Consider the following 15,671-nt stretch of genomic DNA (forward strand, 5'->3'; position numbering starts at 1 on the left):
AAGTTAGTTCAAGGACAGGCTTGACCTCTGAGAGCTTCTAATGCATTTTTAGAATGTTCTTTTTCTCTTCTTTGTTTCGAAATTGAGATGACTATTTTATAACTTTCTTTCTATTTGGAATCTACTTGTTCCACTGAAACTCATGAAAAACTTGATGTTCTTTTCTAAAATACTCAAGACAAAAAGAACACTTTTCTAAGTTATTAGTGTTTTTTTATGCTTACATTTCTAATATTTTTTAAAGATATCTCTAAAATTATTTGAGATCTCTGAAGCTCTTCCAAATCTCATGGATATTCAGTGGTCTTTACGAGACTCCCCCCCCCCCAAGGATACAAAACTCCTAAATATGTCAATAACAGGAAAACTTCCTTTGTTCGAGAACCTATATTACAAAGTAAGGTAAATATTTGTATGTTTTCATTGTCTATAGGGGTAAGTTTGGTTTACAATGTAATATAATTTATGTACGAGCTTTGGATTATGCCTTTATTCTGTTTATACATTATACTTAAGGAGTATTACCACTGGACACCTTGGATTCTCTTGCATCAAAATAATCAGAAGGCTTGATTCTTTTAAAGATCTATTGGCAAGGCTTAACTTGCAAATTCATGTAAAATATAGCTAATGAAATAGATAAACTTAATTGGAAAAAAAAAGATCAGAATCAAGTTTTAAAATGATTTCTAAGTAAGCACTTGTTAATTAGTTGAATGCTCAGTCAAATGATTCCTTGTAGCTTGATTATAATCGACTCGAATTAGACAATTCAGTGTTGCAATAATTCAGCAGTAGCAAACCCCAGTGATAGCTTTATCATTAACAGGGATTATTTTAAGTCAAGTCCCTGAGGGTTATACTCTTGCTATTAGAGGGAGCTACTCAATATATAAACAATTTATTTCACACGAATACTTAGAAGCACAAAAAACAAATTTTTTTTTTTCATCATATAAACATAAAAATTAAAAATAACTCTTCAATAGCTAAATAAAAAAGTATCATACTGTGTACATGCCAGTCGTAAATTCAGGCAAGATATTCTAATAATTCAGACATATATTTTAGGTTGCCTGTTATTCGATTAATATGTTAGTTATACTTTCCATTTATTTATTAACAGGACTGATACATATCGTTCAAAACATAACTACTTTTATGTAATTTGAGTGAAAAACTAAAATTACACTCATAAAGAATCAAATTGGAAAATGGTAGAAACGAGGATCCGGCAAAGGGTATTAAGACTTAGGCAAGAGTTAAAAAGAAGCCTTTAAACATGCAAATATTTGGAGAATGCAAAAGAGTTCAAATGTGAAAATTCGCGCCTTTCGTTATAATTTCTAAATGAATTATTCCATTGTTTGTCAAGAAAAAACTACTCTATAAGGATTTCAGAATCTGGGGTGCCAAAACGTGTTTGTCTCCAATACACCTACAGAATTTTTCACCTTTTTTTTCCGTAGTCTAGACTACTCACAAAACTATTTGTCATTGGTCGTTAAATTAACAATTTGTTGAATTTTCAATTTTTCCAAGTAATAATCACCCATTATAGTGGATAGTAGAAGCTATAGTCTTAAGGAGAAGGCAAATGCTTCCCCATTCCTTTTCTTTGACCTTATACCCTTAGACCTTAGCTCCTCCCATGCCCCTAGAGGAATCCAGAAAGAGCTGCCAATTAGCCCTTATAAGTGTTGCTACCCAGACATCTTCCCAATGAGATGGACTATAGTATAGATGTGTTTCAGATTCCAATGCTAGGTGCAACGAAGTGTATTTTTCGATCCTTCTCTTCTTCGAGTCCCCTGGCTACTATCCCAGTATCATCTTGGGTAGTCTATCTTCCAATGAGTTTGTAAGTGCAATAAAAGTTAGACAATATATTAAAGAAAGTAACAATAATGAACCCCTATAACTGCAAAGAATAAAGTTAAATATTATATACCATTGCTCTTTTTCGCCAAATAGCTCCATAAAAGTCTTTCCAACGGTTAGAAAGCTTCCCCTAACAGTAGTGGCATTGGTTTCCCTTTTCTTTCCACCTAAGAATTTGTACAGATCAAATTCGTAAAAAATATCCGCATATTCAGGAGAAAGTTCAGTCACATTATCTACGCATAGCAGCAAACAGGCACAGGAGTATTTTTCTAAATAATCAATGAAGATGCTCAAACTGGTTCCACAACTTTCTAAAAACTCAAGAAAGCCTAGGACTCCCTCATCGGTATAACGACGCATTGTTTGAGTGTCGAAGTCATCGAGAATGAGACCAGAGTTACGAACGATGCTTAGGGGCAAAACACAGGGTTCGACGAGCTGTTGTAGAACCAGCTCTATGTTGCTATGATCAACTGGATGTTTCCCAATCGACTTCAATATGTCACCTGGAAAATAAAACCTCAATCAAAATTCCACAAAGAGAGTGTCGGGGGAAGGGCCAGATAAATGGCGATTGGGCCCAATCGGGCCTCACATTTGAAAGGGCCCCGCATTACCATCAAAATGAACGAAAAATATTTTGAAATTTAAAGCGAACTGTTTTTGAGGATAAGGGATAAATTATGAATGATTCAAATAACTAAAAATGTATTTATTTGAAGCTTGCATTACTGGATGAGATTTATTAATGTGTTTATTATTACATGATATATACTTTATAATATAGAAAACGGATACCCTTACATTTTCATGTCAAATTTACTGATTTTAATCGGGATAGTCCTATATTAGAGAGATTTTGCATCTACTCATGCAGGTATATCTTATTTAAATATTTAATATATAGAGAGGGTCTCGCAAAAGAATCCAATTGGGTCCAGTATCTATTCGAACCAGGCTTGGTCGGGGGGATTGAGGGAGAAAGAATAGAGATTAATAAAGAGAGAGCTGGGGAGAGAAACTTAGATCATTTTTAAAGGCTTAACAGTTCAAGTAAAATTTTAACATATAATTACGGCGTCTGGATTGCTTAACAACTATGAAATTTTGTTAAGAAAAATTCTCCATTAGCAGGATCTGAAACCACACCTTTGGAACACTACCCCAGAACCTCCACTCGTTTATCTGCTTATTTAATTCCCTTAAAAATACAAAAAACATTAAGCTTAACGGAGAGCAGAGCTCGTAAATTTGGGTATATAAATAGTAGGATATAGAAAAAACAAAACATCTTGTCATAATGATAATAATAATAAAAGCAAAAATCAACATGGTTAACCAAAAAAGAAACAAAAAGAAACAACAACAAAAAAAGATAAGCAACAAAAAATAAAGAAAATAGAGAAATGCTGGACAGGAGGGGTGTGGGAGGCCATCCCAACAAGGGGACACAAAAACAAACACACAAAGAAAAATATCATATATTCTAATAATCCATCATTAGTGATGAATAAACAAACATTAATAAAGAATCTTTAAAATTTGTTTTTTTAATTTAATCAGAGATGTTTGGGATGGATCAAACAGAGTTTTGTCATTCACCTTAGATTTGTTTGTAATGAATGGCATTCGGTACCTAATTGAGAACCTTGACCTTTCGGAGCTTACAAAAGGAATTCGGTATATTCCATACCGCCGACGAGCCGAACGAGAGGGCAAAATCAGCAGATATTTATTGTAGAAATAATTATTAGGATTTTGAATTCGAAAATACCATACGGAAATATTTACTTCTAGTATATGCTTTAAATCTAACATATTTAAGAAAAAAAATATCGCTTTTGTTTCCGATGCATTTTCAAGTTTTGACGGTCGATGTAAAAAACAATTCAAGGATTCTTACTGCCCCATTTTGAAGTACCTGCAATGGTGTGTTATATGCGTTCAAAAGGTATTAAGATAAACAATTGAGCAGTAATCCAAATAAGAAGCAATTAAAGAGTTGTAAATTGTTTTTAATATGGAAAATGGAAAACTATTTTTCACACGATAAATCGACCAAATATTTTGAGCAAGTTTTACCCTTGGATGATCAATATGATTTTGAAATGACAAAAGGGGATCAAGAAAACTCCGAAATAACGATATGACTGGACCCTACAGACTTTATGCTCACCAACCTGAAGCTCCTGACAAGAACTCTCTCGAGTGGCACGTTTTGAACGACCAAAAACAATAAAATTCAGTTTTTGTAAAGTTCGGTACTAAATTATTGGAAACAAATTATTGATTAACTGAAAAAACAGTTATAATTAAACTTTCAATCAATGTAGATGAATCCAACGCTTAACAGATATAACTCTGTCATCTGCAAACAGAATTGCAAGCCTAATATTCTTCTACAAACTTTGCAGAAGATCGTTAATAAAAATAAAAGCTGACCTAATACTGAACCTTGAGGGCACCAATACCCTTAAGACTTTTTAAATTAGACAGTTTTCCATCGACATCTACTGCAATTTTCATACGGGTATGAATTTATTATTTCTAGTCTTTTCCCCTTTTATGCCTGAATTTTCCATTTTATCAAGAAGAATTTCATGGTTTAAAGTGTCGAATGCTTTCCTAATATCATAGAAAACAGCAAACACATTGAAATCATCATCTAAAAAATAGATTACCAACTGAGTGTTCTGTCGAACGACTTGCCCTAAATCCAAACTGGTATTTGCTAAAAAAAATTATTTGATCCGAATAATTAGAAATCCTTTCTTTTAAGATTTTTTTTCAAACACTTTAGATAATGGCGATAAAATTGCAGTAGGATCCTATTCCGTATTTATAATTATATTCCGTTCGAATATGATTTGTTTATCAACAGACTTTAACATCAAAACCATCCTATTTAGCCAAGACAACTAACTGATAAACTATCTCGCAGCAATCTTTTAAAAGTACATCTTTGCCATAAAAAAACCTTCGTTTCTAACATTAATTAATTAGTCTACAAGATGAGCGATTAAAATCTCATAGTAAGCAAAAATTGTTCTTCATTTGAAAGAAGGATGCCAAAGCCCTTAATCCCCTGTCAAGCCTAGTGGGACATTATTCTCTCTTTAACTAAAGCACAAATTATTTGGAAACATGAAACATACAAATTTCAATATTTGAATCACGGTCATCCCGATGCTTTTTTCCACAATTTCTAATATTTTCCTTGTTGCATGTATTTTTTTTTTTAACCTGTGTTTTCGGAAGTTTTTTGATACTTGTAAAATATTGACAATTCTAAAATTTGTGTCTGTAGTCAGTTTGACCATTTTACGGTAAAAACTGCTGTTTCACGGCAAGAAATGGCGTAGAGTTGTACTTTGATGTCGTGTAATCTTGTTCGTTACCGACAAAAAAAAACAACACAAAAACTACAAATGTTTGTTTGAGTATTTCCAAACCTTATTCCGACCATTGAAGAAAAGTTGGAGTAATGGTGTACTTGGAGAACCCGTAGTGAAATAGTAATTATTTAGGAGAGGGTGGTGAAATATTGAACATCGAATTGTGTGAGGCACTGAAGCCATTGGTCTGACTTATATAGAAATTCGTCTATTTCTTCGTTATGTTACACCCGGCTTTATTGGATCAAGCAGATTTTCTAATGGAAATTACTTCTGGTGTGTAACTCCAATCTTGATAAAAACTGAACGCTAATCACCTTTGACAAGTAGAATACATTCCCTGTAAATTCTTCTCTAGTTCTCAATTTGGCTTTGTATGTTACATCTTCCTATGTCTACATCTTAATGCATGCAATTGATTGAGAGCATAAAACACTAATTTCCAAAAATGGATACACAGCACTCCAAAATACACTATACATTTTAAAAACACAGTTGCCCATTAACATCCATCCTGTTGAAAAACCATCCAAATTAATGATTAATAACAAGACTTGTTTCTTACTTTTCGCACCGAAAACACAGAACAATAATCCATCTAGCTTATCCAAGTCAATATATTAGTCATAAGGGCACATGTGTTCAAACCTCTCAGGGTTAGGTGGGGGGCATCAGAGCTTTTATTTCTTTCAAGGGAAAAATAGGCATATTTTGGCCGCAATTTTTTTCCCAGGGGAGAGGATGGGGGTCAAATAGACCATTACCAGGAGCAGAAAAGCATCGCCTGTGAATATATGATTATGGTCTTGAAAAATGCCTTAAACTAAATCCAGCGTTTTCAACTCAAGTTTGTATGATTGTTAAGCATCGTACTAACAAATGTTGTGTTAAGCCGAGAACTTGCATCACTGAAATTTGATTAACATGAAGAATATACATTGTTCAAACAATTATTCAAATGAACTTTTTTACATAATGAATTTAGACTATTTAAACAATTTTATGCCTTGTTCACGTTTTATTTTCGCTTCTTTTTTTAGGGTTGCTGTGTTGCTTACTTAATTTTTTACTTTCAGCGGGAACCAGACGATGTAATGTTTTACCCGGCATCAAAAGACCTTGGAATGACACTTGATTACCATTTTCTTCGATCCGCTAGAGCTTACCTGGCGATCTTCCCCCATGGTTTGTCTCATATTTTTCCCATGTCTACGGAACACACCCTCTCCCCTCCCCCATGGCTCCCGATATTCTTTGAGTTTTGCTACAGGTTTTTATTTTGGCCTCCTGACTTTCGTATCCAGGAATGTGCTGGTTTGCAAACAAGGACGAATCAACATATCGTGCCAGCGGGACGACACAAAGTGTGGCCATGGTACTTTAGGCCAACTCCTTTGATAAATTAGTGAGAGTTCCTCTTATTGGCCACAATGTCTTCTTACTTCACTATTTGAGGCTCTGTTTCATCTATTGATGTGGAAAATATAACACAGGGAACGGTGGTCGAACACGTCCAAAGCTCTTGCCTCTTCTGCTTTTATTGATCATGTCTCACAAACATATAGCAGAGCTCCAATAGTTGCAACATAACTCTGATTTTTGTTTTGGTTGAGATCTCTTGTCTGACCCATAGTTGTTCTGTTTTTTTTCAGAGAAGTAAAGACTATACACCTCTGCCTATTTGATATTCCTATTACCTATATTGTCTTTTTGGTAATAAAATTTCTTTCACTTTCTGTTGCATTCGTATGCTTTGATTCATTTTTTCCTACAGGTTCAAGGAGGGGGGCTAGAGGGGGTTGAAGGGGAGGAGGGCTGGTCAGAATATTTTCCAAGGGGTCTTAATGTGTATAATTCCATTCCCAGGCCAAACTTCCACCCTCCATCCCCTATTCGTCCTGTTTGTATTTGTGGCTTTATCAAATGTTATTCTTTCTTAATTACCGTTTCAAAGAAGTTCAAAAATTACGCTGAAAATTTCAAATCTACCTCGAAGGGCCTTCCTCGGCACAGGCAAAAAGAATACAAGACAAATAGCAAACTAAATAAAATAACAACAGAGTAAGATCAAAGCAGGCTTACTGGTTTCTGCTTAATTCCTAAGTGAAACATAATCCAATTAAAAGTTCAACAAATAGTTTCCTGCATTATGGAATGAAAGACCAGTTGCAGTGATTTCACCTAAATTAATACGGCATGTACTTTTGTAAGTAGACGGCGGTTTTTCCTAAAAATACTGGAAAGGTGGCAGTAACAAACTCAAAAGTAAGCTTATAGATTTTTGTATCCGTAAATGAAAAATAATCAAATTGATGCAGTCAGAAATTAATAACCAGAGAAGATTATTACTCTTTGATATCATTCCAAGTAGTTTAGTTCCAGTAGCAGTATATTTATGGCACAGATTTCCAGTGGAAACTAGCCAAAGAGCTTGTCACAACACAGACTCAGTAAAAGAAATGAACCATAACATAAAATCTCTTGTGAAGAAAAAATTATGTACTCCCATCCCCCAAACACAAAATTGCAAGTACCCCTACCCTCTCCCAAAGAAAAAGAATCCTGAATGTTTCAATTGAAATCTCCTATTAGTCTCTCCCGTGGAATTTTCGATTAATCACTCAATGCCTTTTGATTCCGTATTCACATCGCTTAGGAAATTTTTTCTATCCTTATTCCTTCAAGACTCGGATCTATATTTTAGCATACACTTTTTCAATAAATAAATTCCTAATAAATTCTCTTTTAATTTTTAGATTCTATACTCTTCTTTTTTGTCTGTACTCTTTTTTGTAATACCCTTATTTTGTTCATACTGAGGAAGGCCCTCGGAGGTGGGGTACGAATATTCAGCATACTTCCCAATTTTCTTTATTGCTAGTTGTCATGATCCTACAATTATTCTTATATTTCCTGCTGAGGTCCTCGGGAGTTCGTCCAGAAAAAATCGGCATACTTTTGCCTTTTCTTCATCGCTAGTTGTCAAAGTCCTCGTTTAGTCGTCGTGCGCAATTTTTTCCACCCAGTGAGGTCTTAGAAATTAACTTGTTAAGCAGATAGTCACAAAACCAAAATACGGTACTAGCGTGTGCAATTTTTCGGAAGAAATTGTAGGGCCGTGAAAAGAATTTGCTATTGGCCGTGAACGTAAATGAAGCATGAAGGGCAAAAGATACTTTTTCATAAATAAGTCAATTTAAAGGATATTAGAAAAAACTATACGATTTTTAATAAATGTAACGTGACATTTACACGCATTTTTAGATTTCAACAAAAATCTTGGTTATTTCTTTTGACAATTTCTTTCTAGTGATTCCCTTAGAGATTGGAAGCAACTGAAAAAACAGAAGAAGGAAGAGATCTTAACTGGATTACAGGTAAAAAGTCACACAGTCGCACGGGAGGACCGCAAAAACTCAGAATTGTGTACCTTGCCTAATTTTTCCTTCTTTAGCCAATTTAGATCCCCCAACAAGATCACTAACAACAACCGGTTCACTAGCAGTTATTTTGGATCTGGTGCTTGGTATTCCAGGTGAAATGAGTTCCGACATAATTCCCAGATATTCTTGACAGTAGTTGGACAGCTTCCTATTTCGCACCGGAATAACTTCCACGAGAACTGAGAATTCTGTATCTTCATATTTCACGTTCTTCTTCTTCCTTCTTCGCTTCAAGAGCTTCTTTAACCGTGCTGAAAAATAAACACACAAATTTATTCCAATATTTTTTTTTATTGGACGCTCTTTAAAAATGGAAATGAAGAAATGACAAAGAGACAGATAGAGAAAAAGAGAGAGTGAGGGAGAGAGATAGAGAGAGAGGGAGGAAGAGAGAAAGGGAGAGAGAGAGGGAGGAGAGACAGCGTAAGCTCGTGATATCACCATCTCTTTGCCAGAATATCCATTCATAATTTTCTTAAAGATTCCAGTTACGAAATGGTGTCTTTCCCTCCATAGAGTTATAACATACTGAAATTGCGTTTTATATATAGAACTTAGCTTTCCTATAGACTTCATGACTTTAACGATTCGGAATCATTGTATTAATTAGCTTGAAATGGTGTTTATTTGGATTGACTCTATTTATATAGTCCACATTGCAAAAAGAGCAAGAGTTGATTGTTATCTGAGCATTTTTTTTTCCCCCAAGGAATTAAACGTTCAAGAAACTTTTCTTTCAAATGAATGTAGAAACAAAGTTAAAGCTTGAAATGAGCAATTTTTACTGTACATAAGGGGAGGGATGGGCTGTCCACCTCCTCGGTCGTAAGTTTCCTAAATACTTCACTGAAAGCATTTTGGAATCCAAAACTACAGCGAACTGGTAATTTTAATATGCTATTTCTAAATGAGGCGTGGTTTTCAGGTAAACGACCCATTCCCTTCCAAATTGATGTGACGAACATGCTTTGGAGGGTATAAAAAGTTAGGCCTAAAATACACTTTTTGGAATTTTAGCCCAAAAAAAGCACTTCATTGACTGCCTGATGTTTTCAACATTACATAACGAAAGATCAAATGAAGTCATGTCTCCTACTTTAATACGGCATGTGCTCTTATAAAGTGGACGGTGGTTTCCCATAGAAACACTGGAAACGGGGCAATGGCAAGGAAAAGAAAAAGAAATTTTGTCTAAGAATTACTGGAGGATAGTTTTTGTAATTGAAATTCAATTGGGATTATTTTTTTCCCTACAATTCTGAAGCTCTGCTCTGAAGCACCTACTGTTACGGAGAAAAGATAGGCCTTAGATTTCCTGAACGCTCTGAAAAACTCCTTTCTTCTTTTCTTACCTTCCTTCGGGTATTTCTGGCTTTAACAATCCTAATTTGTGGCACATCCATCGCAAGATTCCATTTTGTGGCTTTAGGAATATAACTTTGAAGCAGCAGACCACCTTTTAGGGAGAAAAGATAGACAAGTACCAAGAAACATTACCCGAAAGGTTTAAACTTGGTAGAAGAGAGAGGGATTCTCGATAAGTTTTTAATTTATATATTTAACATGAATTAGAGTAAGGGAAGTTAAACCAAAAGCACCAAAGTACGGATTAAAGAAGAAATGAAAATTGAGTCATGTATAAAACTGTTGAGGATCTTGAAGATGAAAGCAAACTGAATAACGTTAAGATTACGACATCTTAAGAATTTTAGAGAAAGTAGTCAGTCTGGACTAGTATCAGATAAAGAAGTGACTGGGGCTCAAATAGTGATAAAGAGAGTGTTAAAAAGAGACAGGCTAGGACAAACATTTTTGAAATGTGTTAAACCACATTAAAATTATAGGAAATGGAGTAGAAAATAAAGAGAGAATCATTGATAATTTTGAAGTGAAGGGAGACGTATCCAATAAGGATAAAATTAGAATTAGTATTTATAGGGTTAAAAAGTAACAACGGTGAAGGTACTGACAGCACAGTAAATGTAACCTTAAAAAAGGGTGGTAACAATGTTGGAGACGGCATAATGACATTACGGATATGATTGTTAATAAAGGGGTGAGTACCTGGTGACAGGGACATACCCAGGGGACTGGTTATCAGTTTTGACTCCCCCACCCGAATTATCTCTCAGAGTAGTAAAATGGTCACAAAAATGGATGTAAAAAAGAGGGTGGTTACCTTCTGGTAACCACCATCCCCCCCCCCTTCCCGAACAAAAATTGCACCAACAGGATTGCCGAAGGCTTTGTGCCATCTTGGGCCCCTCTTGGTCACAACATGGTTTTCCACACTTGGTGATGCTCTTCTATGCACCAGAGTCGAAATCATGCACAGACAATCTCAAGCTTATTACACCCAACTCATTATATATTCATGCCGACAAACATTATGCTACTTCGGGAGGAAACCCATAATAGATAACTTAGCTAGGAAGAGGTTTTCCAACCCGAAAAACCCCAATAAAGAAGCCAGACTCAAAAGAAGCATCCGTTCATCAGAATCCAGTGCAAATGCTGAGTCGTTTACTAGGCCATAACTTCCTCAGGGGGCGCCAATCCTTAAGGTCACCCTGTAGCCCATCTTAGAAGCCACAGTTTGTGTTAGGAAAACTGGTTAAAGGTCCACTTTGATGCCACTATGAGAGGAATTAAGCAGGATTACCCTCTAGGAGATATGGACAGAGAAAGGAATTTATAAAGGAGCGGAGACCCCAAATCATCTCACAGCATCGGAACAGCTCCAGCCATTCATACCCAGCCTATCCTCATCAGGAGATTGGTCAGGGTATTCCCCAACACTGTCTAGCACTATAATTAAAGAAAGCTTAAGAAAACTTTCGAAAGCAAAGACAGAAAGCGAAAGAAAGTAGTAATTGGATACTAATGACACCATTATTAAGCTCAAAATTTTCTTTTCCAGTCCCTGGTCCAAAAAACTGGTACAAAGTTACGAAGGGTGGTCAAAGTAGGCTATTGCTGACCTATATTAAGTTCAACTATATTAACTAACAATATTAAGAAAAAGTATTATGCCATTTCTGGTCATTAGTAGCTCGCCAGATCAGTTTTTCTTCTTTTTTTGGATATTGAGAAGAACCACCTGTTCATATTCCTTCTTCATATCCCATTGTGGATAGAGTTTACGCATTTTCCAGGTTTAGTTGGATTTTAATAATTATATAGCTCTATGTGTGTTTGTTCTAGTTATCCTTTTTATACCAATCTTTTTGGGGGGTTTGCTCTTTTGTGGTTTTATGGAGGTTATTATTGCTCATTTTATTTGCACAGTCTTCTTGGAGCTTAGCAACTAGTCATTCTTTTATTTTCTAACAAAATTCTTTCTCTCTAAGATGGTTATGATAAGTTTTATGGATGAAGGATGATATAGATGATATCAAAAATTGAGCTTTTGGCAGTTCTTGCTGGAGACAAATAAATGATAGGACATCCACGAACGGGTTGTGAAGAAGTCATAGGAAAAGGTCTAAAAGGAAGCAGGAAATTCGAGGATTGAAGCTCTGAACAGAGTAGTGAGGTGGGTGAGTATACGCAGCTGTGTTGGCATCAAGAAGTTCGATGTTGGGACAAATTATCAGCAGTACCAGTAAGTTTATTTTGCTGCAGTGGCCTTACCTCTTGCTGTGGCACTTTCTTTTTCATCTTTTTTTGCTAAAAATCTTTCTGAAACAACATCTGTGTAGAAAAGCCTTCCATCAGGCTCAATGTGTGGTAGCCAAACAATTGAACTTTCAGAACTATAAAGAAAAATAAAGAGTTTAAAGAGAACTTTCACTCGTTCAAAATTGAAATTGATCAATCGAGGGAGATTTGAAGTAAAACGTTCGTTATGGTCTGTAATGTAAATAGAACCTTGTATTATTTACTCTTTTCATAACTTTTTATCCTTGCAAACTTGCAGTAAGTTTTTAATTGCAAAATTCCTCTCCTCTCCCCCAACTTGTCTTGTGCGTGCTCAGGTCTTTTTAATACAAATTCAGCATTTTATCCCTATCAGTTGTCTTATAAATAGTTCAAGTTTATTTACAAATATGTACATTTTTCAAGTTTGTACGCAGGAACTGGGTATAATTGAGGGGTTAGCCCATCTACTTGTTGTTGTTTTTTCAAACTGTGCATACATGTGTCCACTTTCTGGTAATCAAGAGGTGTTGTAATTTTGTATTAGTATTTATATGGAGTATTTTTGCATTTACAGACGCATTTCGATCTGCTCTTATTACGATCAAAAGAATAAGCAAAACTGAACAGCATATCGAAACGCAGGGTGCGGGGGGGGGGAATAGCGGCATAAAAATGATTTTTCCCTTAGCCTCCCTAAGAAAAACTTTAACAGGTCTTAGAAGTGCAAACGGCCTGAAGCGGAGGGGAAGGGTGTGGGTTAACTAGATCCCAAGAATATATTTTGATCAAGTTTAAAGTAAGTAGAAAGACTGGGTTTATTTAAAAATAAAGTATACATCTTCGATTCCCTGAAGCAAACTTGTGCGGAAGAAAACCCTCATAATAAATCAAAAAAAAAAAAAAAAAAAAAAAAGAATTAGAGCTCAACTTACCGGACCCCAAAACCACCGAACCTCCAAACAACACCCATCAAATTTATAATATTTATATTCATATTCAGTTGCAACTGAACCCTCCTCAAAAACTTGAATCCAATAAATGGATTATTTTGGCTCAGAATAATCCATCCAAAATATACACATTAAAACAATGGTTCTTTAACAATTTACGAAATTCCCGCAAACCCCCAACACCCAACATTAACTCAAATCATCTGGCAAACTCTCCCAAACTAACAGAACATCATGGCGAATTGAAAACCAAGACTTAGACGTGACCATAGCTGGTCTTCGCACCAACTGAGAAGATCGTGTCATATGATCGTGAATAGTAGACGCAAGACTAAACATTCCTGAAAAACATGATGGTAACTCCGAAGCTAAATATTTAAACATAAACAAAGCATTATAGAATACGCATATTCCTGCAAACGGTAGAATTTTTTACTCGCGGTAAAGATGCCTCGCCGATACAGAGAGGACAACTTTATTACCATAAAAACTCTAATTGCTATATTTTGCGTTACACGGAGCGGATGGAGGTGAGTTACGAATGTTTTCGACCAAACCATACGACAGTAAATGAGATATAGGTGTACCATTAAAAAATACAACATTCTCAGACGGAAAAATATACCTAAGTTTACGAAAGAGAATGTAAGTTGAACCACTATTTTTAATCTGCGTTTCTAAATTGAAAAGTAAGTTGCATTGGATCCTTCCTTGCATGTGCAGTTACATTTGTTGAATATTCTATCTTTAGGTACACGAAATACATAAGCATCAATTAAAGGACTACTGTATTTCGTATTTCTGTATTTCGTACTGTATTTTATATAATTGGTTTTACTGATAATTCCCATTCAATCACAATCAGCATGGACAGGCATGTAAGCGGGATTTTTTTTTGGGGGGGGGGGAGATGGAATAATAATAAGAATAATTTGGAGGGGGGATAATAAAAATTCTAGTCGACAATTCGAATATGAAGTGCCCAGAAACTCAAGACAATTTAGGATTTCATGGGTCATGGCCCAAATGTCCCCCCTGCGTACGTCCCTGAAAAGGTAGCTTAGGCGTCATCAACTGTCTTATACTACTTTTTTTCGACTTTTTATTCCTCAACAGACAGGCTCTTTCGATTGCAAATCACCAATCAATCAATTGAACTAGAACTAAATCAGAGGCAAAGCTCCAGCTTTGCCTAAAGCAGAACCATAAACTTCAGAGGGGGGTCAGGTGATTGGAAATAGAAAGTTTTAGCGCCCTTTTTAAGAGTCAAAAAATGACAACCAGCCCCCATCCCATGCTGTTTTTCCCCAAAGACTTCCAGCCAAAATTTTGAGATAGCCATTTTGTTCAAAATAGTTCAAACGTCAAGTAACTGTGACTCCGGTGTGTGAGACGACACCCACAACAGCCCCTAGGGTAAGGGCTGTAAGTTATGCAAGTTGTCCATTGTTAACATATAAGAGTTTTACTGGGGAAAGGGGGCATGTTTGATCGTGCGTCTTCAGAAACGGTGAGGGTATTAAGGCGAAACTTACAACACACTATGTGCATGTGGGTTGACAAAAAGGCCGTATCAGCAATACCTAAGGAACGGCTGAGGGTATTACGTTGAAACTTGCTGGGTATGTTGAAGAGAGATCGGAGGGCAACCAGCCCCCTTGTCCTTTTTAAATGCCCCCTTTCTTCAACATCGACCGAAATTTAGAAAGATCCATTTTATTAAAAATAGTCAAAGATCTAATAACTATGCCTACAGGGTTGACATGCTCCCTAAAGCTCCGGGGCAAAGACAGTAAATTATGCAATATGCCCACTGTTTACATGCAGGATTTATCATAGCTGGCGCTGCCTAAGTAAAGAACGATATTGGTACAATGTATTATTTTTTTTTTTTTTCTTTAGACCAGGGCACTTCGAAGGAGTTGTCGTAGAAACTTCGGAAAGGGTTCATTCGACTAGAAATTAGAATGGCTTGTGCCCTTTTTAATAGTCGAAAGCGACTAGAGGAAAACTAACACCCCTCTCACACCCACCAATTCCCCAAACACATCCAATCAAAATTTTGAGACAGCCATTTTGTTCGACGTTGTTGAAAGTCTGGAAATTATGTCTTTGAGGAAGAAACTCCCCCAGAGCTCTAGGGGCAAGGGTTGTAAGTTATACCCTGGTGGCATATAAGTTTTTTTTATAGAAGCGTTTTCGTAGAAACTTCAAAAAGGGCTCATTCAATGGAAATTGAAAGGGCTAGTGCTCTTTTTAATAGTTGAAAGCGATTGGAGGGCAGCTAACTCACCTCTCACCCCACCATTTCCCCAAACACATCCAATCAAAATTTTGAGACAGCCATTTTGTTCAAC

The 15,671-nt window shown here is 35.9% G+C and overlaps 1 protein-coding gene across 1 annotated transcript in view; it reads right to left on the minus strand.

Annotated features, from left to right (window-relative positions):
- The window catches only part of LOC148953010 (protein inturned-like), a 100,296-nt gene that overhangs the window by 67,634 nt on the left and 16,991 nt on the right, over window positions 1–15,671 (minus strand). The window contains exons 3-5 of the mRNA XM_089088224.1: window positions 12,356–12,477; window positions 8,710–8,973; window positions 1,952–2,390 (exon numbers count right to left, since the gene is read on the minus strand). Of these exons, the coding sequence (XP_088944350.1) occupies window positions 1,952–2,390; window positions 8,710–8,973; window positions 12,356–12,477 (825 nt within the window). The remainder of the gene's footprint in view (window positions 1–1,951; window positions 2,391–8,709; window positions 8,974–12,355; window positions 12,478–15,671) is intronic.

The sequence above is a fragment of the Artemia sp. Qi Xiang Cuo genome, chromosome 4 (assembly GCF_049724085.1).
Source record: "Artemia sp. Qi Xiang Cuo chromosome 4, ASM4972408v1, whole genome shotgun sequence".
Classification (NCBI taxonomy): Eukaryota; Metazoa; Arthropoda; class Branchiopoda; order Anostraca; family Artemiidae; genus Artemia; species Artemia sp. Qi Xiang Cuo.